The following is a 27,536-nucleotide window of genomic DNA, read 5'->3' as shown; positions in this document are numbered from 1 at the left end:
TAAAGTTGAATAACTCCCCTACTTGTTTGAGTGAGCCGTGGCCCCTGGTACAAATATAAGAGGACCATTGGACCACCTATCCCCCCCACCCGGGCCCCTGGTACAAATATAAGAAGACCATTGGACCACCTCCCCCACCCCCCCACCCGCAGACCCACTCACAGCCCTGTACTTTTTCCACCCAATCCATTCAGCCCCAATGAATGGCTCAAAAATATTTGGGTGCCGGAGAGTGTTTGTGTATTTTAACATTTATATTTTTAAATAAAGATTTAACAGTTAAAATAAATAGAGTATGAAGTCCTTTCCAAAAAAAGTCCCATGAAGGAATTTATCGCAAACCCAAATGATGAAACACCGAAACTTCAGATGTAATATGAGCAATTTCTTGACGTACTCATGAAATTTTCTTTTAATATTTCATAGAAATATAACATATCCGTTTTTATCATCTTATTCTTTATATGAAAGGAATACTATAGCTTTCACTGATACTTTAAAGTTTTATAGGAAGATGCATAACATGAGGAGAATCTTCGAGCTAAACTGGAGGAAAAAAATTTAATAAATATACTTAACTTGTAAGTGGTGTATTGATTTGGTGGTTAGAACCTTCAACTTATTGCTTTCCAAATTTAAACCGTCCATTCTATTAATGTAACTTACAATGGTAATATCGTTTATAATAGAAAAAAAGTAGCACAACTAAACTTCACAAGACAAGAAAAAAGACTCGAAGAAGATATAGAATTGGGGACAACATACTGAGAGATTTTTCAGTGTGATCGGTTGTTGACCCTAAAAATTACAAAGCCTATGGCCGAGTAACTAATGAGCTAACTACGTCCTTCCGTTGATGCGGGGCGTGCCAACTCGTCGACCGAGGAGTAAAATTTGTTGATGTTGCGTTGAGCGCGTTGCTGACTTCTTGATCTTGCGATTGCGGTCGAGGAAGGAACAAGTCTTGGCCTTCGGGTTCTCAAGCCTGAAGACAAGGCCGTTAGTTCTGCGAAGTTCACGAATCGTTGGCGTCGGATTCGGTCACAGTGATTATATTTGTAAGAGTGTAAGCACGTCGAATCAACACTAGATTATATGGACACAAGTACTCAAAGGAGATGTATGTATTGATGGTAAATGTAGTTCGGCCGTCAAAATGCCGAGCTCTGAAACTCACTTGTGAGTATCCAATCATAAAATCACTCAGCGTTCAATGCGCCGAATGTCGTAATCAAAGAATTGTTTTCATATAAGATAAATGGGATGCAAACTATATCTCAAGCTTTGAGACTCTTATCTGGTTAAGCAACAATTTGCGTGCAAATTAAGTGTTGGTCAGATAAAGATTATGAGGAGATACAGATGAGATTGAATGGGTGATTGAATGATGCCGTGCAAGAATTGGATGCCATGTGTTTAATGGAAGATGGTCTTTAAAGTATCAGATAATAAGGCATGCATGATGGGATTATATTCCATTTTATTATGCATACATGGGATAAAGGCTACTGACGAAGTTTTGGTGATGAGGTAAAAAGCCTAGGTGGGCTAGGCTTCTGATGTAAAGTGATAAGCCTAGGATTTGATGGTAATGGAGTTATGATAAGAAGCCTAGGTAGGCTAGGTCTTTGGTCATGATAGGATAAACCTAGATGACTTTTTATTCTCCTTAAGGCGTTTTGTACCATCCTCATTGTTTTTTTTTTTCAATTGCACAAGAAGCTCGTGCAATTGGCTAAATGGAGCAGGATTGACATCTTGATATATCATATGAACTTCGTAGTTTTAGCACTGGGTCCCACTGGGTATGCCAAAATGTTGACCCTAAAAATTACAAAGCCTATATGGCGCGCAGATCGAGTAACTAATGAGCTAACTATGTCATTCAGTTGATGCGGGGCATGCCAACTCGTCAGCCGAGCTCGGCCGAGGAGTAAAATTTGTTGATGTTGCGTTGAGCGCGTTGTTGACTTCTTGATCTTGCGATTACGACCGAGGAAGGAACAAGTCTCGGCCTTTGGGTCTCGAGCTTGAAGACAAGGCTGCTAGTTCTGCGAAGTTCATGAATCGTTGGCGCCGGATTCGGTCACAGTGATTATATTCGTAAGAGTATAAACACGTCGAATCGATACCAGATTATATGGACACAAGTACTCAAAGGAGATGTATGTCTTAATAGTAAATGTAGTTCGGCCGTCAGAATGCCTAACTCTAAAACTCACTTATGAGTATCCAATCATAAAATCACTCGGTGTTTAATGCGTTGAATGTAGTAACTCGTAACACCTTACTTCGCCGAGAAGGCTAATAAGATGACCTCTGCCAATAAGGATTAGAAAACCCTTCTTGACCGAGACTTGGATAGGTAACCAGTTGGCCTCGACGCAGTGCTGTTTATCCAAACTGAAGGTGTTCCTCAGTCAGCTGATTCTTCGGCAACAGTGCTGTTTATCCAAACTGAAGATGTGTTGGCGGAAAAAGAAAATAAAAAATCTCAAGATGTTTGAGAGGTTTGCGCATGGCAGTTGTGTCTTGAATTGGATGAGCCTTTACGTTGCACAGTGCCTTGTATTTATAAGGTTGATATTTGCTTGACACGGCTAGATAATTGTGGAGTCCGACTGCAATTCTAACTTGCAGAATGAAATATGATCCTTGTGGTTGACTTTTCAAATAAAAACCCATCTAGGTTTATCCCATCATGACCAAAGACCTAGCCTACCTAGGCTTCTTATCATAACTCCATCACCATCAAATCCTAGGTTTATCACATCACATCAGAAGCCTAGCCCACCTAGGCTCCTTACCTCATCACCAAAACTCCATCAATAGCCTTTATCCCATGCATGCATAATAAAATGGAATATAATCCCATCATGCATGCCTTATTATCTGATACTTTAAAGACCATCTTCCATCAAACACATGGCATCCAATTCTTTCACGGCATCAGTCAATCACCCATTCAATCTCATCTATATCTATTCATAGTCTTTATTTGACCAACATTTAATTTGCACGCAAATTGTTGCTTAACCAGATAAGAGTCTCAAAGCTTGAGATATAGTTTGCATCCCATTTATCTTATATAAAAACAATTCTTTACTAAAAGATAATTATTATGATAAAACCATAATATTATCTTCACCTTTCCATCCGTCGATCTAGAACTATGCTCAATCAACGGCCTCGATTGCACGGGCCGATGGTGTAAATCTGGGTCCAAACATCGGTACACGAAGTGGTATCACGTGTTATTATATAAATAGTAGGATATGTGTTAAAAAATTAATAATTTAAAAAATAAAATTTTCTCATCATCTATATAGAAACACGTGATGTACCACTTGTGTTTCAATCACAATGAAAAATTTCTCTAGCATACCCACCGCCACGGAGTGGGGACAAAGGCTTGATTCCACGTGTCAAAAAACCCACATGCCAGTCCAAATTCCTGCTGGCCCTCACAGGCTCACAGCCGTACCACCACCCGTAGATACCCAAAAAACTAGGCCCTCGAAACGAAAAAAAAAAAAAAAAATTTCTGCCCTCGATGGGGGAATCGATCCCTTTGGTTAAATTCTAACCCTAGGGTTCCAAAAATCTCAAGACACCCAACTTATCGTCTTTATAAATTCCCTATGTGTGGACTGAGCTCCTTGTAATTCACGACAAAATTTACGGGGCTTCGCTTTTGGCTGCGTGTGAAATCTTCTATGTCAATGTCGCATTGTGAAAGTGGGAACACAGGGTTGCATGCGGGTGGTTGTGCGTCTGCAAAGTCGTACGCACTTCTGGGCTCGGCGACGGAACCATGGCGGTTAAGAAGGGGTGCAAGTCGTTCTCAAAGAGCTTGATTGACGAGGTACAGAGATGGGGCTGCATGAAGTAGACGGGGGTGAGCCTCCGATACATGATGGAGTTTGGGTCCCGACCCACGCAGCGGAATTTCATAATCTCGGCGCAGTTTCTGCACAAGAAGCTCCCCATTCGGATTGCCAGGCTGGTGACTGAGCTTGAGAGCCTCCCTTTCGGCTTGTCAGAGAAACTTGCCGTTTTGAAGGTGCTTTCTTTTTATTTGTTTTTATTAAATTATGCATTTTTTTTTTTGTTCTTGGAATCAAATTGTGAGAAATGGGATTTGGGTTTTAGTTAGTTTGTGGAACAAAATAAAGGGTTGAAATATGTATTATGTTGTAAAATCGATGATGTGTGCAGTGGAATAAATAAAAGAAGACACAAAATTTACGAGGTTCCTCTACAATCAGTGTGACTGGAGTACGTCATCAGAGCAGTAGTGGTGCTTCTATTATAATTTAGAATAATAAGAGTACAAAATAACTCTCTCACTATTATCCCTTCTCATCTTCCTCTATTTTCTCTCTTCCTCTTCCGTGAACTTCTTCCTCTTTCGTGAGCCTTGTGTCTTCTGCCTATCTCCTTTGTGTTGTGTGAGGTGTTGTATTTATATAGAAAGCAGAATTCGTATGAAGCAAGTTTCAATAGACAGTGGAAAAGCAACTTGCCCATTATTTAATTATTTGAGTGGACATCCACTGTTATACAACATTTCCCCTTGGATGGCCACAAGTCTTCGATTGACTCGTTAAAATCTTGATCTGTTTTGGATGCTCCCCCTGATGAGTATCTCCCCTTGATTTCAAATCATTTAGGCTGAAAATTGATCATTCTGCTTCAGTCTCTTAGCGAGAAGAGTTGCCGAAAGAGGTGCTTTACTTATTGTTAACTTTCCATAGGCTTGTTCTTGAACAGGGCAGAAGGGTCTTTTGATTTCCCCCAAAAGTCTGAATTTACTTCATTTATCTGGAGCTAAATTTGATTCAAGGGTGGTGAACACTTGATCTTGAATCGGACTTGTGATTTCTTCAATAACTTTCGAGGCTTGATCTTGAATGAAATTGGACCATGAGGAGTTTCACGTGGCAAGTGATCTTCAGTTTTCTTGGGGATGAATCATCACATGTTTGTTGTGTTTGTCTCCACATGCTTCAATGTATCATTTTCACTTGCCTTATATGTTCCCCTTGCAGAAGTGGCATTTTTCCTAGTTTTTCCCCATGCAAGTTTGACATATTCTCTTATAGTATTTGCTCACTGATGCAGGAATGAAATGCAAACCTTGTATTTGAATGGTCCTTCACTTCTTGGTGACTCATCCATGGGTGTTAGCTTTAGTGTAAATAGCCAACAACGGGCCAATTATTCTGCGGTGTTGATGACTTGAGACCCAGCTCTATCAACAGTTGAAGATGAGTACTCAAGAGCAATTCTAGGTAAGCAATCAGGAAATGTTCCAAGCAGTCGGTTCCTTACCAAAAGTTTGAATGGAGGTTCTGACATATTGCTTTCTTTTATCCTTGTCTTGCAGGTAAGAACAAGGACAAAGGAAAGGACAAGGATATTGCATGATATGAGATATACTCTTGCTCTCGTCCTTGATGATATAAGATAATCTTGCTCTGGTGTGACTGGTTTTGAAAAGGTATTCTCAGAGAGGAAGAAAACTGAGTATTTTGAGATGCTTTGTTGAAGATGCATTCTCGGAGATGAGGAAGAGTGAAGTATTCTTGCAAATCTGCCTTGTTATAGAGAACGAAGGTCGACATATATAGAGATTTTTCAATAGTAAGTAGTGGTGCTGTGCCTTTACTCTTGTCAGCAAATGTGGTGTAATTATAAACAGTAAGATTTACGCGTTTTCAACTTTATCAGAGATCTTTGATAAAGTTGCACGTGATATCCAAAAGCTGAGATTGCGTTTGAGAAATGTTGACAAACTTTATCCTGAAAATCTGGCTTTTGAAATTCGGAGAGCGGTGCCTCTTCGATCTTTGAACAAGTGGCTATGTTGTCTCTTCTTTTATACAGACATTAATTGTGTTCAAAAGTATGCTCAGAAAGTTGTTGCCTATAGAAATTTTCCCCTTCTTGTATTTCTGAGATTTTATTTGACCTCTTTTTTCCTTCATCATTTATGAAAATAGCTTGCCCATCTAACATCTGCTTAGATTTGAGCCTTAGGAGTGATACAGTCGAGCAGTGTCAGGATAATATATAGTGCTCGTCCTTCTTATCTTCTAATGGTTCTCTTATGGTTGGGGACTCTGTGATGAAGAATAACATAATCGCTATTGTGGTAGTTAGGAATCTTCTCACTCTAAATGATAACAGAATCTTTTCAAAATGGTCTGATAAGTCGGCTGTTCAAGATTCCTTGTGCGGACTCTGTATCCAATATGGGCCAACACCTACTTGCTCGAACTCACCAAGTTGAATCATTGATGGATGATGTGGCAAGTCTTAAACAAGATATCAGAGGGCTCAAGCACGAGAATAGAGTGTTGCACATGCTTGCAAATAACTACTCAATGAGCCTGAAAAGAAAGCTTGACGAGCTATAGGAATCCGAAAATCGGATTTAAAGTGATCACCAAAGGTTCCTTGCTAGATTCTGAAGGCAACTGATGTCTTCCCTTTCTGGTGTTTTGCCAAGTACTGGGGTGCCACATGATCAATCTCCATTGCCTCCCCCTTCTGGGGTATTGCCGAGTACTGAGGCTTCACATGAGCAACCTTTGTGAAAACTTCATCCTGTTTGTTTGTTTTAACTCATGTGTATGCACATATCTGTAATTTCTCAGAGATATTAATAGATAAGCTTTATTTCATTCAATTTATTGTGCCAAATACAATAAAACATATACTTCACTAAGATGTGGTACTTCTGGACCAAATATCAATTTATCTTTACCCTCACGAAGATAAATGATCATTCTTAGTGTCTACATCATTTGAGTATTCAACTCATAAGCTTCAATTCATATGATTCTTTAATATCATAAACATCATGGATAAGATTCGTGTTGGCATATTGTTCGATTTGCAGTTTGAGACAATATTTCTCTCAACACTTTATAATCTTTTTAGACTTTTCAGAAGTCCCAATTTAATATCATCAACTCTTGCAAGAGATTTTAGTATGTTGTAACAATATCATAATGAAAGTACTCACAAATGCAATTTATACCATCCATTGGTATTGAGTACATATTTTATACTTTGCCCTTCGGGGCTTACTTCAAGTAATTTGAATCATTCAGGGATTTTCTACACTTCATGACACATTTTCCTTTGGAATTTATACAGAGCAATTTGCTTCCATGTATATTTGAGGGATTTACTTATGGAGATATGATATGGACGACTCATAACCCTTCGTATATAATTCTCTATTTATATGAACTTGTTTATAAGAGTATAATTTCAGGTTTCAATTAGTAACCTTGTGTCATATCATGTGAGTGTATTCCACTGTATTACAAATGCCCAATGTAACCTTCTTGGTTCAACATTCTTTGGCTATTTGTATTGTATTCAAGTATATAGGTCCATTTTCCACGTTCTTACAAAATTGTAATGGAATTGCCTTCCTCCATTTTGGCCAATAGTTTTGTTGACGGAAAAAGAACGAGACTCAATATCAACACAGCTCATTGATGAATTTAGTAGCTACTTGTAAAAACCAAAATTACCATTGGTTATCATCAATCTATGATCCCATATTCTCACGTGCATGCGTATGAATAAAAGTTTTTCATTTCTTTTGGATATCCATTGCCTCTTTAAGGGCATTACACTATCTCTTCCAGGATAGTCATAATTTAGAGAATGCGGATCATAACCTTCTCTCGAGCATTATGGAGCTTGGATTGTAATCTCCACTTTCGGGAGTTGAGTCATTGGAACCTATATTTCTACCATACTTCATGCATGAGACATCAACATTCCCATATGTTGACCCTAAAAATTACAAAGTCTACGTGGCGCACAGGCCGAGTAACTAATGAGCTAACTACATCATTTGGTTGATGCGGGACGTGCCAACTCATTGACCGAGCTCGGCCGAGGAGTAAAATTTGTTAATGTTGCGTTGAGCGCGTTGCTGACTTCTTGATCTTACGATTGCGGCCGATGAAGGAACAAGTCTCAGCCTTCGGGTTCTCGAGCCTGAAGACAAGGTTGCTAGTTCTGCGAAGTTCACAAATCGTTGGCACCGGATTCGGTCACAATGATTATATTCGTGAGAGTATAAGCACGTCGAATCGACACCAGATTATAAGGACACAAGTACTCAAAGGAGATGTATATCTTGATGGTAAATGTAGTTCGGCCGTCATAATGCCGAACTCTGAAACTTACTTGTGAGTATCGAATCATAAAATCACTCGGCGTTCAATACGCCGAATATCGTAACTCGTAACACCTTACTTCGTCGAGAAGGCTAGTAAGATGACCTCTGCCAATAAGGATTTGGAAACCCTTCTTGATCGAAAATGGGATAGGTACACAGTCGGCCTCGACGCAGTACTGTTTATCCAAACTGAAGGTGCTCCTCGATCGACTGATTCTTCGGCAACAATGTTGTTTATCCAAACTGAAGATGTTCGCCGGTTGCATTCACAGTGTTGTTTATTCAAATTGAAGATGTGTCAGCGAAAAAAGAAAATAAAAAATCTCAAGATGTTTGAGAGGTTTGCGCAGGGCAGTTGTGTGTTGAATTGGAGGAGACTTTACGTTGCACAGCGCCTTGTTTTTATAGGGTTGATATTTGCTTGACACAGCTAGATAATTGTGGAGTCCGACTACAATTCTAACTTGCAGAATAAAATATGATCTGTGTGGCTAACTTTTCAAATAAAACCCCATATAGGTTTATCCCATCATGACCAAAGACCTAGCCTACCTAGGCTTCTTATCATAACTCCATAACCATCAAATCCTAGGCTTATCACATCACATCAGAAGCCTAGCCCACCTAGGCTTCTTACCTCATCACCAAAACTCCGTCAATAGCCTTTATCCCATGCATGCATAATAAAATGGAATATAATCCCATCATGCATGCCTTATTATCTGATACTTTAAAGACCATTTTCCATCAAACGCATGGCATCCAATTCTTGCACGGCATCAGTCAATCACCCATTCAATCTCATTTGTATCTCCTCATAGTCTTTATCTGACCAACATTTAATTTGCACGCAAATTGTTGCTTCACCAGATAAGAGTCTCAAAGCTTGAGATATAGTTTGCATCCCATTTATCTTATATAAAAACAATTTTTTACTAAAAGATAATTATTATGATAAAACCATAATATTATCTTCACATTTCCATCCGTCGATCTAGAACTATGCTCAATCAACGGCCTCGATTGCACGGACCGATGGTGTAAATCTGGGTCCAAACACCATGTCCGCGGATTGTCCTTTTTGGGACGTATATCCATGTGGCGACTGTCATGCTTCTGGCATGTAACAGTTATGCTTTAGGAATGCAAAAGTTCAGTAGTGTCATATTCTTCTTCTTTCGAAGGATTGAACATTTTGAGTTTGAGGGTCTGCCATGCTTTAGGCGTGCAACAGATAAATCGTTTACTGCCTCATTATATTGTCCAACAGGGACATTAATTCTTATAGGCACATTTGCAGTAAGTATTTGTGATTTCATCACTTTCATTGCATCATTAAATGCAGCTGGCATTTGATTTGCATATTGTTGCATCATTCAATTATTCTCACTTCGTTTTTATATTTATTGCTTCATGAATCAAAATAAGACAAATTCTCTTCGTTCTTCTGGAATGGTCTTTTCTCATCATTCTTCTGGAATGATATTTTCTCATCATTCTTCTGGAACGATGTTATTTTCTCCCCCTAACAGCGGGAAATTTGTCTTCTCAAAATGACAGTCCGCAAACCACGCGGTAAACATATCCCCAATCAAGGGTTCTAAATATTGAATGATAGATGATGAATCAAATCCAGCATAAATTTCCAATTTGTGTTGATGTCTCATTTTAATATATTGTGGCAGTGCAATAGGCACATAGATAACACAACTAAAAACTCATAAATGTATAATGTTTGGCTGGTTCCCAAACACGAGTTGCATTGAGAAGTATTGATGGTTGGAGACAGGTCCTAACCAAACTAATAATGCATCATGACATGTCACCATGTAGAAAACTTGACAATTTTGTTTTCATGAGCAAAGCGCGGGTAATCAATTTCATCCGCTAAATAAATGCTTTTGCTAAACCATTTGGAGTATGGACATGAAGAACTTCTGGTCCTTATTTAATAGTCTGTAGACTGAGACTCTTATGGCTTTTATTGCAATTAAGTTGTGGCACTTTAGCTCTTCAAACTTAAGGTACTCATCAAGGAACTTCATGTCCTGATCTTGAGGATCTAGGGACTTCATGCCTGATCTTTTTACATGATGGAACTTCGGGTCCAATCATTTTTATAGTTGTTCACCTTTTTCTTAAAAAATCATTTTCTATAGTTGATAGGTTTGTTGCTTCATTTTTTTAAAAAATCATTGGCTTTTGGTTGAATATTTTTGCAAGAGCTAATAACAATCATTGGCAGTAACCACCTTCGCAGGTTGGACTTGGAAGCATGATTTGCTACCAATAGGGAGTGATAAGAAAGAGCTTATCAAATTGAACACGAGGGGTGTTGTTAGGCCTTCTTTTAACTCAGAGCGATTTTGTCAAACATTTTAACACGGCATGTTATAATGAATAGAAAAATTATCAGAATACATTAAGCTAGAATTCACTAGCAAATTGAAATTCGCCAATAATTGAGAAAATGTCAAAATTTGTCATCGATTTGATATGTCAATGAGGAATTAGGCCAAAAATGCATATATGTCAAGACAAAGTGACGTCTCTTATTCGCCTTATTGTTCTCTTCAAAACAACAAGTCATGGGCCTAAATCGAACGCCAAAACCAAATCTCTAATGATTGGGCCTTGCTACTAATTTTACGTCTTTCCAACCATCCCTTAATCAATTCAGCCTTCTATTCTACATCACATCTTACCAAAAAAAAAATGTAAACGATTTACGTATGAAACCAAATCAATGGAATAAAAACAAAAATTTAAAAGTTTGTTGGATCCTATGTATATTGCCTCCATTGTGTCTTTGCTGGTGTTCATCACGTAATTGAATGGGAGCTCAAATCTCTACAATAGCAACTAAAACATAGGATATTAGTATCATTAGCTCTATGTGGGTCTCTAAGAATATGATATTTTGTATTAGTAGAGAGTTTACAACCACTTAACACCATGATCAAGGAACTAATTGTAATCCCAACTCGCACGCAAGGATTTAGGATTATACACATACTATTGGGTTAAACTTAATTATTTCATTAATTAAATACTAATTTGATATGAGGAAGTTGTTCTCAAATCCAAACATTCGACAAACTGATCTGGTGTTTTTGTTCTTATGCAACAAGTGGACGATTGCTTGAATCAGTTGATATCATTTGCTAATTTGATTTAACTTTTTTATTTTTTTTACTTTTGTATAAGGATATTCTCCGTTAAAGGGTAGTATCTAAAGCAAATAACCATCAAAATTTGTACGATATAAGCATAAAATCAACACCAAAAGCCAACATGATCCTCTCCGGATCTTTTTGGTGAAAATCATGGGGATCATTAAATCTTGTTTATTCATCGTACATCGTGCGGTCTATTTTTATCAAGTATTGTTTATGTTTATTTTTAAATAAAAATATTTAAAATGATTTCTAACCGGACGATGTACGATGAACGGACACGATTCAAGGATCTCCGTAATCCTCACAAAGAGGATCTTACGAGAGTCCGGACTCCACCAAAAGTATAAGCAGCTTTTAAAAAAAAAAAAAAAAAAAAAAAAAAAAGACTCTTCATAAACTCTCTACCATTTCATGTTTTTTGCATAATATTTTATAATGTTGATAAAAAAATTAACATTAACCTGCGAGATGACAGAAAATCTAAAAAATCTCATTTTAAGATAATTCCCTTCACATTTTTCTTATAAAGTTGAATAACTCTCCTACTTGTTTGAGTGAGCCGTGGCCCCTGGTGCAAATATAAGAGGACCTGGTACAAATACAAGAGGACCATTGGACCCCCCACCACCCCCCACAGACCCACTCACAGCCCTGTACTTTTTCCACCCAATCCATTCAGCCCCAATGAATGGCTCAAAAATATTTGGGTGCCAGAGAGTGCCTATGTATTTTAACAGTTAGATATTAATTTTTTTTATATTTTTAAATAAAGATTTAACAGTTAAAATAAATAGAGTATGAAATCTTTTCCAAAAAAGTCCCATGAAGGAATTTATCACAAACCTAAATGATGAAACACCGAAACTTCACATGTAAGATAAGCAATTTCTCGACTTACTAATTAGTCATGTGATAATATTATTCAACTAAAATCATACACATGAAATTTTCTTTTAATATTCCTTAGAAATATAACAGATCGGTTTTTATCATCTTATTCTTTATGTGAAAGGAATACTATAGCTTTCACTGATACTTTAAAGCTTTTATAGGAAGATGTATAACATGAGGAGAATTTTCGAGCTAAACTGGAGGGAAAAAAATTAAAAAATATACTTAACTTGTAAGTGGTGTATTGATTTGGTGGTTAGAACCTTCAACTTATTGCTTTCCAAATTTAAACCGTCCATTTTATTAATGTAACTTACAATCGTAATATCGTGTATAATATAAAAAAAGTAACACAACTAAACTTCACAAGACAAGAAAAAAGACTCGATGAAGATATAGAATTGGGGACAACATTGTGAGAAATTTTTCAATATAACCGATACACAGGATGGTACATCATATGTTACTGTACAAATATAAAAAGACATGTACCATTAATGTTTCAATTACAAAATAATTTCTCCAGCATGCCCACTGCCACAGAGTTGGGATGAGGGCTCGAATCCACGTGTCAAAAAACCTGCATGCCAGTCCAAAATCCGGCTGGCCCTCACAGGCTTACAGCCGCACCGGCACCCGTGGATACCAAAAAAAACAAGAGAGAATCCAAAAACCAGGCCCCCGAAACGGAAAAAAAAAAAGAAAAAAAAAAGAAAAGAAAAGAATCTGCCCTCGATGGGGGAATCGATTCCTCTGGTTAAATTCTAACCCTAGGGTTCCAAAAATCTCAAGACACCCAACTTATCGTCTTTATAAATTCCCCATGTGTGGACTGAGCTCCTTGTAATTCACGACAAAATTTACGGGGCTTCGCTTTTGGCTGCGTGTGAAATCTTCTATGTCAGTGTCGCATTGTGAGAGTGGGAACACAGGGTTGCATGCGGGTGGTTGCGGGTCTGCAAGGTCGTACTCGCTTCTGGGCTCGGCGACGGAGCCATGGCGGTTAAGAAGGCGTGCGAGTCGTTCTCAAAGAGCTTGATCGACGAGGTGCAGAGATGGGGCTGTATGAAGCAGACGGGGGTGAGCCTCAGGTACATGATGGACTTCGGGTCCCGGCCCACGCAGCGAAATTTCATAATCTCGGCGCAGTTTCTGCACAAGGAGCTCCCCATTCGGATTGCCAGGCGGGCGACTGAGCTCGAGAGCCTCCCTTACGGCTTGTCTGAGAAACCTGCCGTCTTGAAGGTGCTTTCTTTTTATTTGTTTTTGTTAAATTATGCATTTTTTTTGCTCTTGGAATCGAATTGTGAGAAATGGGATTTGGGTTTTAGTTAGTTTGTGGAACAGAATAAAGGGTTAAAATCTGTATTAATTGTTATATTTATTATTTATTTGAATGTACCATAAAAGGGTTGTGAAAAGTTGGGCTACATATCCACTTTAAGTTAATTTTTAAATCAATTTTATTTTTAATTATCAGAATGTGGTCTGGTAACTGGGTTTAAAGTTTTAGTTTACTGCATATAGAATGTGAAGGAGGGATCTTTCTGCAAATTGCTGTGTGGGTTTTTGTAGAATATTCATTGACTACTTTGTTTATGAATATGTGGAGTTTTGTTCTCGGACTATGTAAGTTAAATTTTTTTCCACTGACCAAGGTAAGTTACTTAGTGAGGACAATGTGAAAAACTTTGCTAGTAGGTCTATGCGATTTTCGAGTTGTCTGCAACATCAATGTTCAGAGTAACCGCGAGCAAATTGCTTGCGGTTGATTGTTCTTGTTGCAGCCTGCTATAATATTAGTTCATATGAGCCCTTGTTTTTTAGCCTTTTAAATTTTGGACGGTGAACTATGCCGGAACTATATTTTAAATGCAAGTGTTTAAGAATCAGATATTACAAGGATGTAATTTTGCTTTATTTTGTTTTCAGGTAAGGGACTGGTATTTGGATTCCTTCCGTGATCTTAGAACCTTTCCTGATATCAAGGATGCTAAAGATGAGAAGGATTTTACACAAATGATTAAGGCGATTAAGGTGAGACACAACAATGTTGTCCCGATGATGGCTTTGGGTGTTCAGCAGTTGAAGAAAGAGAAGATTCTACATGACGGTCTTGATGAGATTCACCAATTTTTGGATCGCTTCTACTTGTCAAGAATTGGGATTCGCATGCTTATTGGTCAGATTGCCTTCTTACTGTGATTTTTTTAGCTGGCTAGCTTTGCAAGTTATGTTACTTTTCTTTCAGCGGGTTCTAACATCTCTAAAACTCAGGCCAGCATGTTGAGTTGCACAATCCCAATCCCCCTCCTCATTGCGTGGGTTATATCGATACAAAGACATCTCCCATGGAGGTAGCACAAAATGCCACTGAGGATGCCCGCTCAATCTGCCTACGTGAGTATGGCAGCGCACCTAATGTTACTATCTATGGGGATCCCGATTTTACATTCCCGTAAGTATATTTTGTTCTCACTCAATTGGGTCTGCTTCTAATTGAATCGGTTTTACGTTTCCACAAGTATATTGTTCTTTATACTATCCTGATATCTATGTGACTCTTTACTTTGAACCCAATAGTGGTGGCTAGTGATATATTATTATCAGACAAAAAAAGTCCTGTTTGTTTTCATAACAGGTATGTTCCAACACACTTGCATACTATGGTCTTTGAGTTGGTTAAGAACTCCTTACGTGCTGTCCAAGAGCGTTTCATGGACTCCGATAAAGTTGCACCTCCTGTTAGAATAATAGTGGCTGATGGAATTGAGGATGTCACTATCAAGGTATTATTTTGTTTGATTCAGAGAATTTCATTTGTTTATTAAACCAATTTTTGTGAAATGCTTGTCAATGAAGTGCTTATCAAATTGGTACGGCTGACTTAATAGGTCTCGGATGAGGGGGGTGGCATACCAAGAAGTGGTCTCCCCAAGATTTTTACGTATCTTTACAGCACTGCAAGTAACCCTTTGGATGAGCATTCAGATCTTTCGGACGCTGATGCAGTTACAATGGCTGGATATGGATATGGGCTTCCTATTAGCCGCTTGTATGCTATGTACTTTGGAGGGGATTTACAAATGATCTCTATGGAAGGATATGGTAAGTTGTCTGAGTTCTCCTACATGTTCCATTTAGTTGCACACAATTAGTGGGGCATCGCAACCAGTCATACTGTTTGTTGTACCTTTGTTTCTTCGTATGAGTTATGAAAAAGGGGTATATTCTGACAATAGCCGTAAGCTATTGTAATTAAACACAATACTTGTCCATGTCAATGCCTAGTCATCAGCACGTTTCACGCACCGAAAATTGTACAAGTGATCCACATTGTTGCATTCAGAATATTACACATTATTAGCAAGGCTTCACAATCGAAGTCTTACAATTTGTTTGCAAGGGCTAAAGACCGTCGATGTCATTAGTTCATCATCTTATTGTTTTCACTTACCTCGTTAGAGTCGGCTGTCTTCGTCTTTTTGCCTCATTTGCACTGCGCTTCATCCACATTTTCCAAGCCCGTTGTGTTTAGAATACTTGTACATGATTGTGGAGGACTTCCCCTTCTGAGAGTCGAAGGGTTAGTTCTTATACACTTCGCTTACACCGTTTTCTATAATTTCAAATTTTAACTGAAAAAACACGTGCATCTTGATCTCTCTTTAACATCACCTGTCATTTTCTTTCACTTCATCCGCCGATATCTTCTCACGTATAGCCGTCATGTATGTACAGGGACCGACGCGTATCTGCATCTGTCTCGCTTGGGAGATTCTCAGGAGCCATTGCCATGATGTGATCTTGTGTTTCAACGTTGATGACTACGATACAGTTGAATTCTTAAATTAATTCTGGGAGTGTTGCAAGTAAGAAGTGCCATGTATACACGTTTATTGTCAATGGATAAAATTGCTGTCAATTTTTTATTTTTTTTTCTAATAGAAGTTGGCAGTCATTCTTCTGTATCTTCTGTGTGGTCTTGCCTCACCAGGTCGGAAAATGATAAACACACAACCTTTTTAGCATCTCGTATACCCCTATCTGATTTTGTTTATAGTTTTTGATTGATTTATTCAATCCGACATTTATAACTTCATTTCATGTAAGTAAACATGTCGTGAAAAGTAGCGCACCCGCCACCAAAGGAGACAAATAAATTGAAGCAAAAATCAAAAGGAAACCAGAAGCCTCCTTAAGCAAATGACCATGGCCGCTACCGCGTGCTGGTGGAAATCATATCCAGAGGCTACAGGCTAACGCCTAAGTGAGGCAAGCAGTAACAGAAGCTTTCAAGAAACTCTCACTAAATTAAATTACAAATCATCAATAATACCTTTCTTTGATTGTCTGTATAACAGAAACCAATATCTCTCCAGCGTTTCAAAAATTTGGTAAACGACGTGAAGTGAAGAAGTGAAGATATATCAGTGCCTTCTTTGCCTTGCACGCTGATACGATCCTTTCCCTTTTATCTTCCATTTTTCATTTCCACCAGGCTGGTTTTTCTCTTCTATCTCGCGAACCTTCCGCTTTCTGTAAGGTGGACCGAGGAAATAAGTAACGGCATGATAGGAATAAAACTCGTTAAAGTAAGCATAAGTAATCATTTTTCACACACAAACAAAAAGTTTTCTTCACTAATTGTATTTCTTTCATTTGAACTTATCCTCAGATCTTTAAAGTGATAAACAAAATTTCAAAACATTTTGTCAAGATTTCTTATACTGTTCCATTGCGGTCTTCCACTAGGCATGACAGTGCCATGATCGTCCATGAACTGCCTTTTTTCAGAAAAAAATGTAAGTTTTAACTTTTTCGGATGCCAAAAGAATCATCCTTAAACATATGGTTTCAGAATTTGGAAAACAGTAGATGTCTCTGGCTGTCTTATTACCTGTAGTTCCCAAGGTTACGATCAGAAAGCACTTCCTCTGCAAGGGACACCTTCCTTTCCTTCTTAGTCAGTCTGCTCGAGAAGAAATCCAATGGGGACTCTATCACTGTCCCTACCTGATAAACAACCAAAAGGCAGATAACCTCGTCAAATATACTAATACATCCTATGAATGGCTTCTTGTAATGTTATTGTGGTACCATATTCTAACCTGGAAATACTTGTTCGGTTGTGCATCCCCCTTTTTGTAATGTCTCTTTGGATCCATAACATTCCTTAACTGCAATTAGAAAATTGAATCAGCCAACTATACTTCCTTTTAACAACAACGAAAGCATAAGATTACACCAAAAGCTAAACGAAACAATAAAAAGCAGAAGTTATAGTTATAGTAATCCTTGCAAATGGATAAACCCTATATCAATAAGCCAGCAAAATGGTGCATGAGCAGGCATATATCCCACTAGATTCAACTAAATGTCAATTGATACGCTTTAGAATGGAAATGGTCTGAATGATACAGGAATCATGGAAGCATGCAAAATTACTGAATGTCAGAAGGGGTTCCAGATTCCAAAGAATTACCATCTTGTTTAATGTTTCGACGAACATATGGTTTCCAGATGGACAAGAAAAACAACACCTACTATTGACTATGCGAGCATCTAGATGGTTCACTTTCATTAAAACCAATTTGACAAGGACTTGGAATCATACCAAAGTAAGTGTACCATCTTTATTACATTCTCTGAGATTGGAGTTGAAAGACTGTCCCATCTTTATTACTTCCAAGGTTGATGCAAAAACATGGTAACAACAACTATAACCACAAAAACTTCTAAAAACACAGATCACCATGAGTAAAATCCATACCGAGGCAAGAGCAAAACCGAGAAAACAAGGAATGCACATGACTACAACATTGTGCCAATGAAAGATAACAGAAACACAAGTTGCCATACCTTGAGTAATTGGAGGTCTTTCTGCAACTCCGGGGTCATGGTTGGTGCAGGCATGTCAAACCTAAATCAGAAAACACATTACCAAACACCGAAAACAATATAGTTTCAATCGACGGCCAATTATATAGGGGACTCTAACAAAACCCAAGACTAAAAGGAAACTTAGTGAATTGAGCAGATGACATACCAGCTGTTCCAGCAGTATCTTTGATCTGCTTCTTGGCCAATTTGTTCCGCTTTACCAGGTCATTCGGCGGAACGAAGATGCCATCGACAAGCTGCGTGCTGGGTTTCCAAAGCGGATTGGCTTCGGGGCGAGGTTTGGAGCCAGACCCACCTCCATTTTTTAAAGTAGATGAAAAAGCCGGCAACTTTGGCTCCCACCAGAGCCCAATCGCCGCCTTGGTTTCCGCCATACTAGAACGCAATTTACGGAATCGAAACTCGAAACAGCACCTATGGAAATTACACCCATAAGCTAATAGCATAAAGCAGCTTTAATTCCTTGAAAATTTTTTAGAAGAGAAGAAGATAACGTACTGGCGGTGGGTAGCTGCGTTGTTTCACCGACAAGGGAGAGCTTGGCGGCTGAGAGGGGAGGGAGACTGAAAAACCAGGCTTCGTGAGGATGCAGCGTCGGAGAGAGGAAGAGTTGAGAAGGGAGAGAGAGAGTTGAGTGATCAGTCAAACGGGTCGGCCCAGACTAAATGCAGCAACCCAAGAGGGCAGTGAAAGGCTATTTCCAATTAGAGGAATGCTATACAGACCAATGTGTGTTTCAATTAAATCATGTAAAAATTAATGATTGAATTATTTGATTAGTGTGCTTATTTTTTATTTGTGACAAATCATTTAATTTGTAAATTTGGTCTACAATATTAGTCTACTTAGAATTATCCTTCCAATTATGCCCTTTGTGTGTAGGGATATTAAATGTGTTTTTTATTTTTCGCAATGGATTGTTTTCATGTCGAGTTATTTTTACTCACCACAAGTACTGCTATTGCTCACTACCCTAATTTTTAGATTTGACACTTTATTAAAATAATGTAAGGGAGTGGGGAGTTTCAAATCCGAGACGCATAAGTGGAAATACGGCATCCTACCACTAGGATTTTGGCGTTGATATGGCTTTGGAATTCTGATGAAAAAAGCGGTTGAATGAGCAACATTACAGGAAAAAGGCTGAAGAATATTGCACGTAAGGACGCCCTGTTTTACTTCAATAAGATAAGTAACTTGCGGAACAAGTAAGCTGGAATATAATCACACAACTAAGGCAGAGCTTCCTCACCACCATTACTTTTTGCGTTAGCTGAAGGTCTACATCTTGCTAATCACTCATGTCAATATGGAAAAAGCTCATATCGCCATCCGCCTCCTCCTCCTCCTCCTCCTCCTCATCATCATCATCATCGGTGGCAACACCAGCATTGGCTGGATTGACATCTCCATCAGCCAAGGTTACCAGCTCAATGGATCCATTCCTCGTCTCTCCATTTGCCATTCCACATTTGTAATCAACAAGATCATTCTCGTATTCATCAACCTGTTCAATTTCGTTGCAAAGGACCTCCTAACAGAGAAAAGATAAAGAATTTGATTTCAGACAAAATGTAATTTCCTGTTACTTAATGAACAAGCTTCCAGAGTCATTTGCACATAACTCAACCACTGTGCCGAATAACAGAATCTAAGCTTGAAATACCTCATTTTCTAGCAAGTCATTTTCCGCAGCATCTACAATCCAGTCATCTAGCAACCGTTCTATCAGCACATTGTCGAGGGAGATTGAATTTTCCGGCCTTCTTCGTAATTGCTGTTCTCTAAGACGCAAATTGTAATGAACGTAGATGAGCTCGTTTAATCTTTTTTGAGCTAAACGATTACTTCTTAGACTGTACAATTGATCGTATATACTCCAGTTATGCTCACACCCAAAAGAAGAGCATGTCTGACTCAATATACGCACAGCTATACGCTGCAGCTCTAAGCAACTTATCCCATGTTGCTGCCACCATGCAGCTAATAGGAAACAAGAAAAGGAGAAATGTATCAGCAAGTGGAATAATGCCCAGAGATTCAACACATGGGAATGCATATACCAGAACTCTAAAACGTGTAGCATGACAGTCTAATGCATATACCTGGATCAAGCTCTGTTCTTGTACTGATTGCCAATTCGGTTCCAAAATCAGCTTTAGCAGAATTGTAATCAGAAATCTGAGGTGTTGAGATACAGAATGGGAGAATACAATAAGACGTCGTCTCAAGATATAAAACCATTCAGCATCCAAATAATTCATTCCAGTAAGAAAAAACTATTACCTGCATAGATGCAGAAATCCTATTTGAATGGTCTGGCTCCAGCCGAACAATGCATTCGTTAAGTCCACGCATCACCTCAGTATGCTACACAAATTACCATCTGGATTAGGAAAGAACTTAACATCATGAATAAAAAACACAAACAACCATTGTTTCTCTTACCGCCATAAAATCAGGTCGATATCTGTATGATGGATTTAAGTAGTAAGCAGCTACATATACGGGGTGGTAGAACAGCGAGTTCCAATGACTTTCTATAACGCTCCAAAATGGTTCATACTTACGGACTTTATTACCATGAATGGCTTTTATTGCAATCTTTGCCCTGCACATGTCATTGTATATAGATGACATTGGCAAGCAGTCACCACTCTCAACCTTTTGAAGAATTTGCATTATCGGGTTCACTGAATTCCTAACAAACTGTAACTTCTTCCAAAATGCAGCATTTAAGACGATATTTTCCACCTGTTTTCCCTCAAATGATTTGGAGCACTGTGATGAAATCCATTTGTTTGATTGAAACATTCTTTTAAGACCAGTCTTGTGGTCCAACAAGCTTTGTAAGGTAGCAAAGCTAGAAGCAAACCGGGTAATAGATGGTCTCAAAAGTTCCTTCCCCTGTGTAAAATCACTCTTCATAAAATTTAACAACCAAACATGGTTGTAAATGAGCTTCGTAACTTTTTGGCCTGTCTCCATGCACTCCGCTACACATCTTATCCTCAAAAAATCTTCAAGCATTTGATCGATACAGCTGGTGGCACATGGGGTCCAGAATAAATTCTTTCTCTTCTCCTCAAGCATCTTTCCAGCAGCTTTATAACTAGGAGTATTTGGAGTGATTACCTGGGGATTAGACGCAAAACAAAGTTAGTAGCTAGCGGATCACAGTTTGAGATGAGCAACTACATGAGAAACAAATAAAATCAAATACCTGAACTACGTTTTCCTCCCCCATCTCTTCAACGACTTTGTCCAGCAACATAAACAAATTCAAAGCATCTTCAACTATTTCAGTGGCATCAACTGAAGAAACAAAGTACACACCATTTGGACCGGAAGCCAAAATGTTTATCAATATTCTACCCTCTGTGTCTCTCCAACTGTCAGCCATGATAGAACAGCCAGTGGTTGCCCAAGATGCCTTATACTCAGCCAGGTAGTTTCTAATGGTTGCAATTTCCTCTTGTAGAAACCGACCAGATATTAATTGACTTGGAGGTGCTACCAAACCCTGCCCATATTGGCCAACCAATTCCAGCATCTTATGAAAGTATAAGGAGTCTGCTGCTTGTTGAGGAACTCCTGCATGGTAAAAGAATTTGCAAATTCCAGAAATAACTTCCTTGTGGGAAATTTTATTTGACATTGTTCTGACCCTTCCTTGCTTGTAAGATTGTGGTGGCAAACTCTTAGAAGCTGTCACGAACAGGGAATCGAGCCTTGATCTTTTAAATAATGGTTCAGAACCAGTACTGGGCAGCGACAAGAATGTATTTCTCACATTTTGCCCCAATCTCCTATCACCATCGATCAATCTTTCCTGGCTCATATGTGGCAGAACAGCTTCCATTTGGTCATCGTCTTGGTCTTCATTATCTGACAGAGGATCAAAATTTGACGTGTCCTTGGAATCTGGTTGTCTCTGTCTCCTTCCAGTACGATGCCATTTCATATTCTCTTTTATTTTAACATAGACATTGTCAGGAACATGTTTACAAGGTGCTACTTCTCCAGGAATTCTAGCTAAATGTTGTTTAAACCGATTGATACCACCACTAACTATTTTCTCGCAATAATTGCATTTCACCTTTTTCTTTTTCTCATCCTGAGCAACGCCGTGTTCCCACCCAGGGTCAACATACCCTAACGACCGAAGAGGAGTCAATTTCATAGCTAAATTCCTCTCACCCACCAATTGTTTTCCTTTGCTTCTATAGCCAACATGCACATCTTCTTCATCATTAGATTGAAAATTCAAATATGCTTGGCCAATATCATCGGAAAGCCTAGGTTTCTTATGAGAACGACTTCCTTCCATATTTGCTTTCATACTCAAGTATACATTGTCCGGAGCTTTATCACAATAAGTAACTTCTCCAGAAACTCGGGCTAAATGTTGCTTCAATCTGTATATTCCACCACTAACTATTTTTCCACAGTAATTGCATTTAACCTTTTTCTTCCTCTCATCTTGAGCAACACCATGGTCCCATCCAGGGTCAACAAGCCCACAGGAGCGCATTGTAGCTACCAATTCAATCCATTTAAGAATTTATTCAAGAAACTACCCTTATCTGATTCACTCACTGTATTCTCGACACTAACACAAGTCAACATCTTTGATCATGTGATGTTGTATGGTCCAATGACACTCGTAAAAGAGGATGTTGGTGTTTACCACAGTGAGAGTCAAGCAAAAGTAAATAGGAATCTGCAGCAGATGTATGAAAAATAAAGTTATATACTCGTTGATTAGCTTAAGGGCAACATATAGGTCAATGCGAAAGCATAGCGAGCACAAACGAGAAATACATGAGATTGAGTATGAAGATAGTAAAGACGGATAACATCAAAACATAGCTGTTACGATTCTGAAAGTGCTTGCTACATCAGTACAAAATCAGAAATAAACTTGTTACTAATGGAACTCTTGACCTAGCAATCAAAAGAATTTGGGGTTTTACAAACGTATAACAGGTGGTGTTAAAATTTCACTCAACTGTTCAAATGAAAACTTCAACAGAATAAGTTCCAAAAAAAAGCTTCTGAAGCAACCAATCCAACACTTCATGTAAATTTGTTTTTTTTTTTTTTAGCATTTGAAGCAGCAGAACAATACTTGGAACAACAAAAAACCTCAACAACTGTAGCAATTTATCAGGGTTCAGAAAGCAAAACATTGTACATAGGTAGCAAGCTGAGACCAAACCAGAATCATCATAAAACAAAAACCACATAAAAAGTTACCAACTTTGTTACAAATTTACAATAAATCAGCACCTACAAATACAGCTTAAATTTTCTAACACCAAAAATTCAAGGTTTCAATTTCTAACAGATTAATATGAAAAGGGGATAATCTGATTTCATAAACCAGGAAAATATAATACGCATTTCTCTGAAAAGTAAAATCTTGCTCAAATTTTGCGTACCTTGGTCAGAAATTTCGACAAATCTGGAAGCTTTCGGATTTGGGGATGATTGATACGTAAGAAAGGGGGGAAGGTTGAGGGAAAGCTAGGGTTTTTGAGGGCCGGATTGGTGGGAAAAATTAAAAATTGGGGGGAAGGAGGAAGAACGATCCGGGATCGTTCGGAATCGTGAGTCGCGAGTGGAATAGGTTCGACTCGATTGCTCGACCCGCCGATTTTTAGGGTTTCTGTTCTTTATGGTAAACATATTAATTCTGTATTTTATGTTTCACTATTTAATCCAAATAATTGATTTGAGAAAAAAGAAAAAGAAAAAAAGAAGGTTAAATAATTGATACCTTTTATTTTCTTTTAAAACTTTAAAAGTTCAATAAGTGAGTGTTGAGTTTGACTAAGTGAGTGCATAATTATTCGTTCCATCGTGGCTAAAGGTCTTTTGCGGCAGTTAATTGTTCTTTTGCTTAATCAGGCTTTATAATGACACGTTGCGTGCTTTTACATTCAAATCCAATTTTTACTTTAATTGCAAACAAAATTTGTGTGGTTAAAAACAGAAAATTTGATTAAACTAATGAGACAATTAAGTGGGAAATTTGTTTGATTTTATGATACGTTTAGAGTGGAGGATTCATGAATATTTTTTGATTGCTGCAAAGGCGTCAGAGGGATTAAAGAATAAAGTTAAAAATAGAGAAATTTGAGTGAAACGGAAGAATAAACCAAAAATGATTGTTGGTATAGAGAAGTAATAGAGATTTGCAGTTATGCGTCACCATACCTCGCCGAGCGGTTAAATAGACAAAATTTCGGTCGGGAGGGGCATTTTTCGAGATATGTGGGCAGCTCTTACCAGTGAATGAGTCTACCCTTGTGTTTACTTAATAAGAATAAACAGGCCATGAATCGAGGAAATCATAAATGGAAGAGGAAAAATTGTATGTGGGATCATAATCTATCAAATTCACCAAGAGCTTTACTAAGAGAGAGCATTTCACATAATTCAAATCTGAATGCACAAATTGCCTTAAAAGTTGATAACATATACAATGAAATAAAATCTGCAATTTATACGGGGTATGTGTATATCAGTCCCCTTTTGTTGAGAGATTCCTATAAGTTTATTTAAGAGATCTTTTGTACGATCTACCATACACCATATTTCAACGATTCAACTGTTCATCTCTTAGGTATTCTTTCAAAGATCATATCTACCAAAAATTACTTAAGTTCGAAACCATTGGATTGTTGGATTAAATAGTAGTCATAATAGTGTCTATTTTATTCACCACAATTGGATGTCTTTAATAATTTGGGATTTGTCTAATTTCTTTAGCAAGGATGATCTACGAATAATGTTATAGAATATGAACGGTTTCGATCGTTGAAAAATGTTAAGGAATATGCACCACAACGTCACCAGTGTGTATATATATGTATATTCTATCAGTATATCAGTAAGATGAACATTATGTAGATTGTGATATAATCTTTCCTCAAGTAAGTTGTGATGTATTTTCTTGAGAACCAGATAGCATTCCCACTTACCAGTAATCTTTACAAGAACACTCTCCCCCTTTAAAATGGTGGAAGCGATTTCTATCCCTCACGATTATTTCGCGGTCGAAAACCTTCGAGATCAGCTTGCTTGCCTGGTGGCAGTCTTTGCAGACTCGTAAATTCTTCGATATACGAAGAGTTTCCCTGGGTTTTGTCTTCAACAGGCCAAATGCAATTGCAAGTTTCTCACTGTGGTAGTATAAAGGGTTCTCTCTTTCCTCCTCGTCGAGATCATGCAACACTCCCTCCGTGTCCGGAACATATCCTGCAGATCTTATACATTTCAACATTTCATCCACTTTCGAGTATATCTCTTTTGTCTGAGGATGAGACCCTCCACCGGCAATGAATTCACTGACAGTGCCTTCCAATTCAATCATGGAAAATCCAGGAACCTTCTTCACTCCTCTGTCATTCATCAACCTCCTCACATTGGCAACGTCGTCCCATCTGCCCGCATTTGCGTATAGATTGGCTAACAACACATAGCGCCCGCTATTTTCTGGTTCCAGTTCGATTACCCTCCTCCCTATTCCGTCTCCCAGTTCAACATTTCCATGGATCTTACAAGCTCCGAGGAGAGCACCCAAGACACCTACATCGGGGCTCATAGGCATCTCGTTTATTAGCTTTCTTGCTTCCTCCAGCCTCCCGGCTCTTCCAAGAAGATCAACCATGCAGCCAAAATGCTCTGTTCTGGGCTCAATACCGTGGACTTCAACCATGCTGCGGAAGTACTGCTGCCCCTTTTCTACTAACCCCGAGTGGGCACATGCACTAAGAACATTAACAAATGTAATGTTGTCGGGAGCTACCATGTCCCTTTGCATCTGCTCGAAAAGCTCAACGGCTGCCTCTCCTTTCCCGTGCATTGCTAGCCCTCCAATCATGCAATTCCATGAAGAAATCCCTTTATGGGGCAAACCATTGAAAACTTCAAAAGCCTTCTCCAGGCAGCCACATTTGCAATACATGTCAATGATAGTTGTTGCAAGTTTTGAGTCCAATTCAATCCCACTTTTCTCAATATATCCATGTATCCACTTCCCTTGTTCTAGAGCACCTAAACCTGTACAAGCTGATAACATACTAGCCGCCATGAACTTATCCAATTCTACGTTTTCCACGCGCATTCTTTGAAACAAAGCAAACGCCTCATGAAAACGATCACTCTGGACATAAGAGGAAATCATTGCATTCCAAGATACGGAATTCTTCTCGGGCATCAACTCAAATATTTCAAAAGCCTCGTCGACAAAGCCCCACTGGGAGTACCCAGTAATCAAAGTCGTCCAAGACACGACATCCACCCGGGGCATCTTGTCAAACACCCTTCTAGCTTCCTCTAAAGACTGAAACTTCACATACATGTGAATCAAATTGTTCTGACAAAACCCATCATCTCCAAACCCGAGTTTAACGACATGGGCATGGACTTGTTTCCCTTCTGCAACAGCACCATCAGCGCAACAAGCTCGTACAACAGACGGAAACGTGAACCTATTTGGAGTCACAAAGTCCTGCAACATCTGCGAGTACAAAACAATGCAATCTCTCGGCAATTGGCACTGCAAGTAACCTCTCATTACGGTGTTGTAAATAAATGCGTCCGGTTGAGGCATTGCGTCGAACACCTGGAGGGCATAACCCAAATCGCCATTTTTGGAGAGGGCGCAGAACTTGATGACCCGGCCCATAGCGTCGTTGTCGGTGGCGAGGCCGAGCCTGATGACTTGGGAGTGCAACTGCTTGAGCTCCGCCATGGTAGAGCATGATTCCAGGCCGCGTAACGGTGAAATGTGGGTCCTGGGCGAACTTAGGGAGGGTGGGGTGGGCCCGGTGGGTTGAAGGACTTGCAGCGAAGTCATTTGTATGTGGAGTGTGCGAGTTCTAGCTCGTCGGCACCTTGTACTTTGTGTGTGCGCATCAGAGATTCAGAGATAAGATATTGCGGGGCCCAGAAATGCTTTTCTTTTTCTACATAAAATTAGTCACAAGTACGACCAACAATTTAACTAGAAAAAAAAAAAATTAATAATTTAACTCATTAGTACTGAAAGAGAATTTTCTTCGGATCTACTTTGCAGGGATCCTAGCGACCCTTATATTCTAACGGTTTATCGTATATTGTACGGTCAGTTTTCGTCAGATACTATGTATGTTTAATTTTAAATAAAAAAAAATCAAATAATTTTTTATCGTACGATACACAATGAATGATTAAAATGTGAGTATTCCCACAATTTGAATCCGGATATAATCCAATTCCATTAGTCTTATCATTTGTAAAAAAGAATTAGCTACAAGTAGACATAATACTCATGAGCATTATTTTCTATTTATAGGATG

General features: G+C 38.6%; 4 protein-coding genes across 4 annotated transcripts; 1 reads left to right on the top strand and 3 right to left on the bottom strand.

Moving 5' to 3' along the window:
* Window positions 1-12,922: 12,922 nt before the first annotated feature.
* On the top strand, window positions 12,923-16,214 carry LOC137730742 (pyruvate dehydrogenase (acetyl-transferring) kinase, mitochondrial). The gene is made up of 6 exons (XM_068469701.2): window positions 12,923-13,527; window positions 14,215-14,464; window positions 14,560-14,740; window positions 14,924-15,071; window positions 15,177-15,390; window positions 16,024-16,214. Exons 1-6 carry the CDS (start codon window positions 13,279-13,281, stop codon window positions 16,080-16,082), a joined length of 1,101 nt encoding a protein of 366 aa, XP_068325802.1. The 5' UTR covers window positions 12,923-13,278; the 3' UTR covers window positions 16,083-16,214.
* A 231-nt stretch (window positions 16,215-16,445) lies between these two features.
* LOC137732622 (rRNA-processing protein fcf2) lies at window positions 16,446-18,823 on the bottom strand. Its single transcript, XM_088687346.1, has 6 exons — window positions 18,685-18,823; window positions 18,328-18,600; window positions 18,145-18,205; window positions 17,394-17,462; window positions 17,183-17,298; window positions 16,446-16,821 (listed from the first exon to the last, which is right to left on the bottom strand). The coding sequence occupies exons 2-6, from the start codon at window positions 18,558-18,560 to the stop codon at window positions 16,713-16,715; spliced, it is 588 nt and encodes a 195-aa protein (XP_088543472.1). The 5' UTR covers window positions 18,561-18,600; window positions 18,685-18,823; the 3' UTR covers window positions 16,446-16,712.
* Window positions 18,824-19,339: 516 nt separating this feature from the next.
* LOC137730740 (uncharacterized) lies at window positions 19,340-23,925 on the bottom strand. Its single transcript, XM_068469698.2, has 7 exons — window positions 23,631-23,925; window positions 21,410-22,909; window positions 20,635-21,321; window positions 20,473-20,556; window positions 20,292-20,367; window positions 19,853-20,169; window positions 19,340-19,720 (listed from the first exon to the last, which is right to left on the bottom strand). Exons 2-7 carry the CDS (start codon window positions 22,718-22,720, stop codon window positions 19,478-19,480), a joined length of 2,718 nt encoding a protein of 905 aa, XP_068325799.1. The 5' UTR covers window positions 22,721-22,909; window positions 23,631-23,925; the 3' UTR covers window positions 19,340-19,477.
* Window positions 23,926-25,021: 1,096 nt separating this feature from the next.
* On the bottom strand, window positions 25,022-27,182 carry LOC137730741 (pentatricopeptide repeat-containing protein At5g66520-like). Its single transcript, XM_068469700.2, has one exon. The coding sequence runs from the start codon at window positions 27,053-27,055 to the stop codon at window positions 25,172-25,174; it is 1,884 nt and encodes a 627-aa protein (XP_068325801.1). The 5' UTR covers window positions 27,056-27,182; the 3' UTR covers window positions 25,022-25,171.
* Window positions 27,183-27,536: the final 354 nt, after the last annotated feature.

The sequence above is a fragment of the Pyrus communis genome, chromosome 16 (genome assembly GCF_041283825.1).
Source record: "Pyrus communis isolate YQ-2024b chromosome 16, ASM4128382v1, whole genome shotgun sequence".
Taxonomy (NCBI): Eukaryota; Viridiplantae; Streptophyta; class Magnoliopsida; order Rosales; family Rosaceae; genus Pyrus; species Pyrus communis.
The sequence above is the reverse complement of the archived record's forward strand: the minus strand, read 5'-3'. Positions and strand labels throughout refer to the sequence as shown.

Bases quoted from the DNA above. Each gene is read 5' to 3' on its own strand.
- LOC137730741 (XM_068469700.2), bottom strand. From the start codon at position 27,055: ATGACTTCGCTGCAAGTCCTTCAACCCACCGGGCCCACCCCACCCTCC.
- LOC137732622 (XM_088687346.1), bottom strand. From the start codon at position 18,560: ATGGCGGAAACCAAGGCGGCGATTGGGCTCTGGTGGGAGCCAAAGTTG. The intron at 17,463-18,144 runs GTATGGCAACTT...TTCTAATTGCAG, and splicing joins AAGACCTCCAATTACTCAAG to TTAAGGAATGTTATGGATCC. The intron at 16,822-17,182 runs GTAATAAGACAG...TCCACCTTACAG, and splicing joins CGTAACCTTGGGAACTACAG to AAAGCGGAAGGTTCGCGAGA.
- LOC137730740 (XM_068469698.2), bottom strand. From the start codon at position 22,720: ATGCGCTCCTGTGGGCTTGTTGACCCTGGATGGGACCATGGTGTTGCT. The intron at 20,557-20,634 runs GTAAGAGAAACA...TAATTTGTGTAG, and splicing joins ATCGACCTGATTTTATGGCG to CATACTGAGGTGATGCGTGG. The intron at 20,368-20,472 runs GTAATAGTTTTT...TCAACACCTCAG, and splicing joins GGATTTCTGCATCTATGCAG to ATTTCTGATTACAATTCTGC.
- LOC137730742 (XM_068469701.2), top strand. From the start codon at position 13,279: ATGGCGGTTAAGAAGGCGTGCGAGTCGTTCTCAAAGAGCTTGATCGAC. The intron at 14,741-14,923 runs GTAAGTATATTT...TTTTCATAACAG, and splicing joins GATCCCGATTTTACATTCCC to GTATGTTCCAACACACTTGC. The intron at 15,072-15,176 runs GTATTATTTTGT...CTGACTTAATAG, and splicing joins TTGAGGATGTCACTATCAAG to GTCTCGGATGAGGGGGGTGG.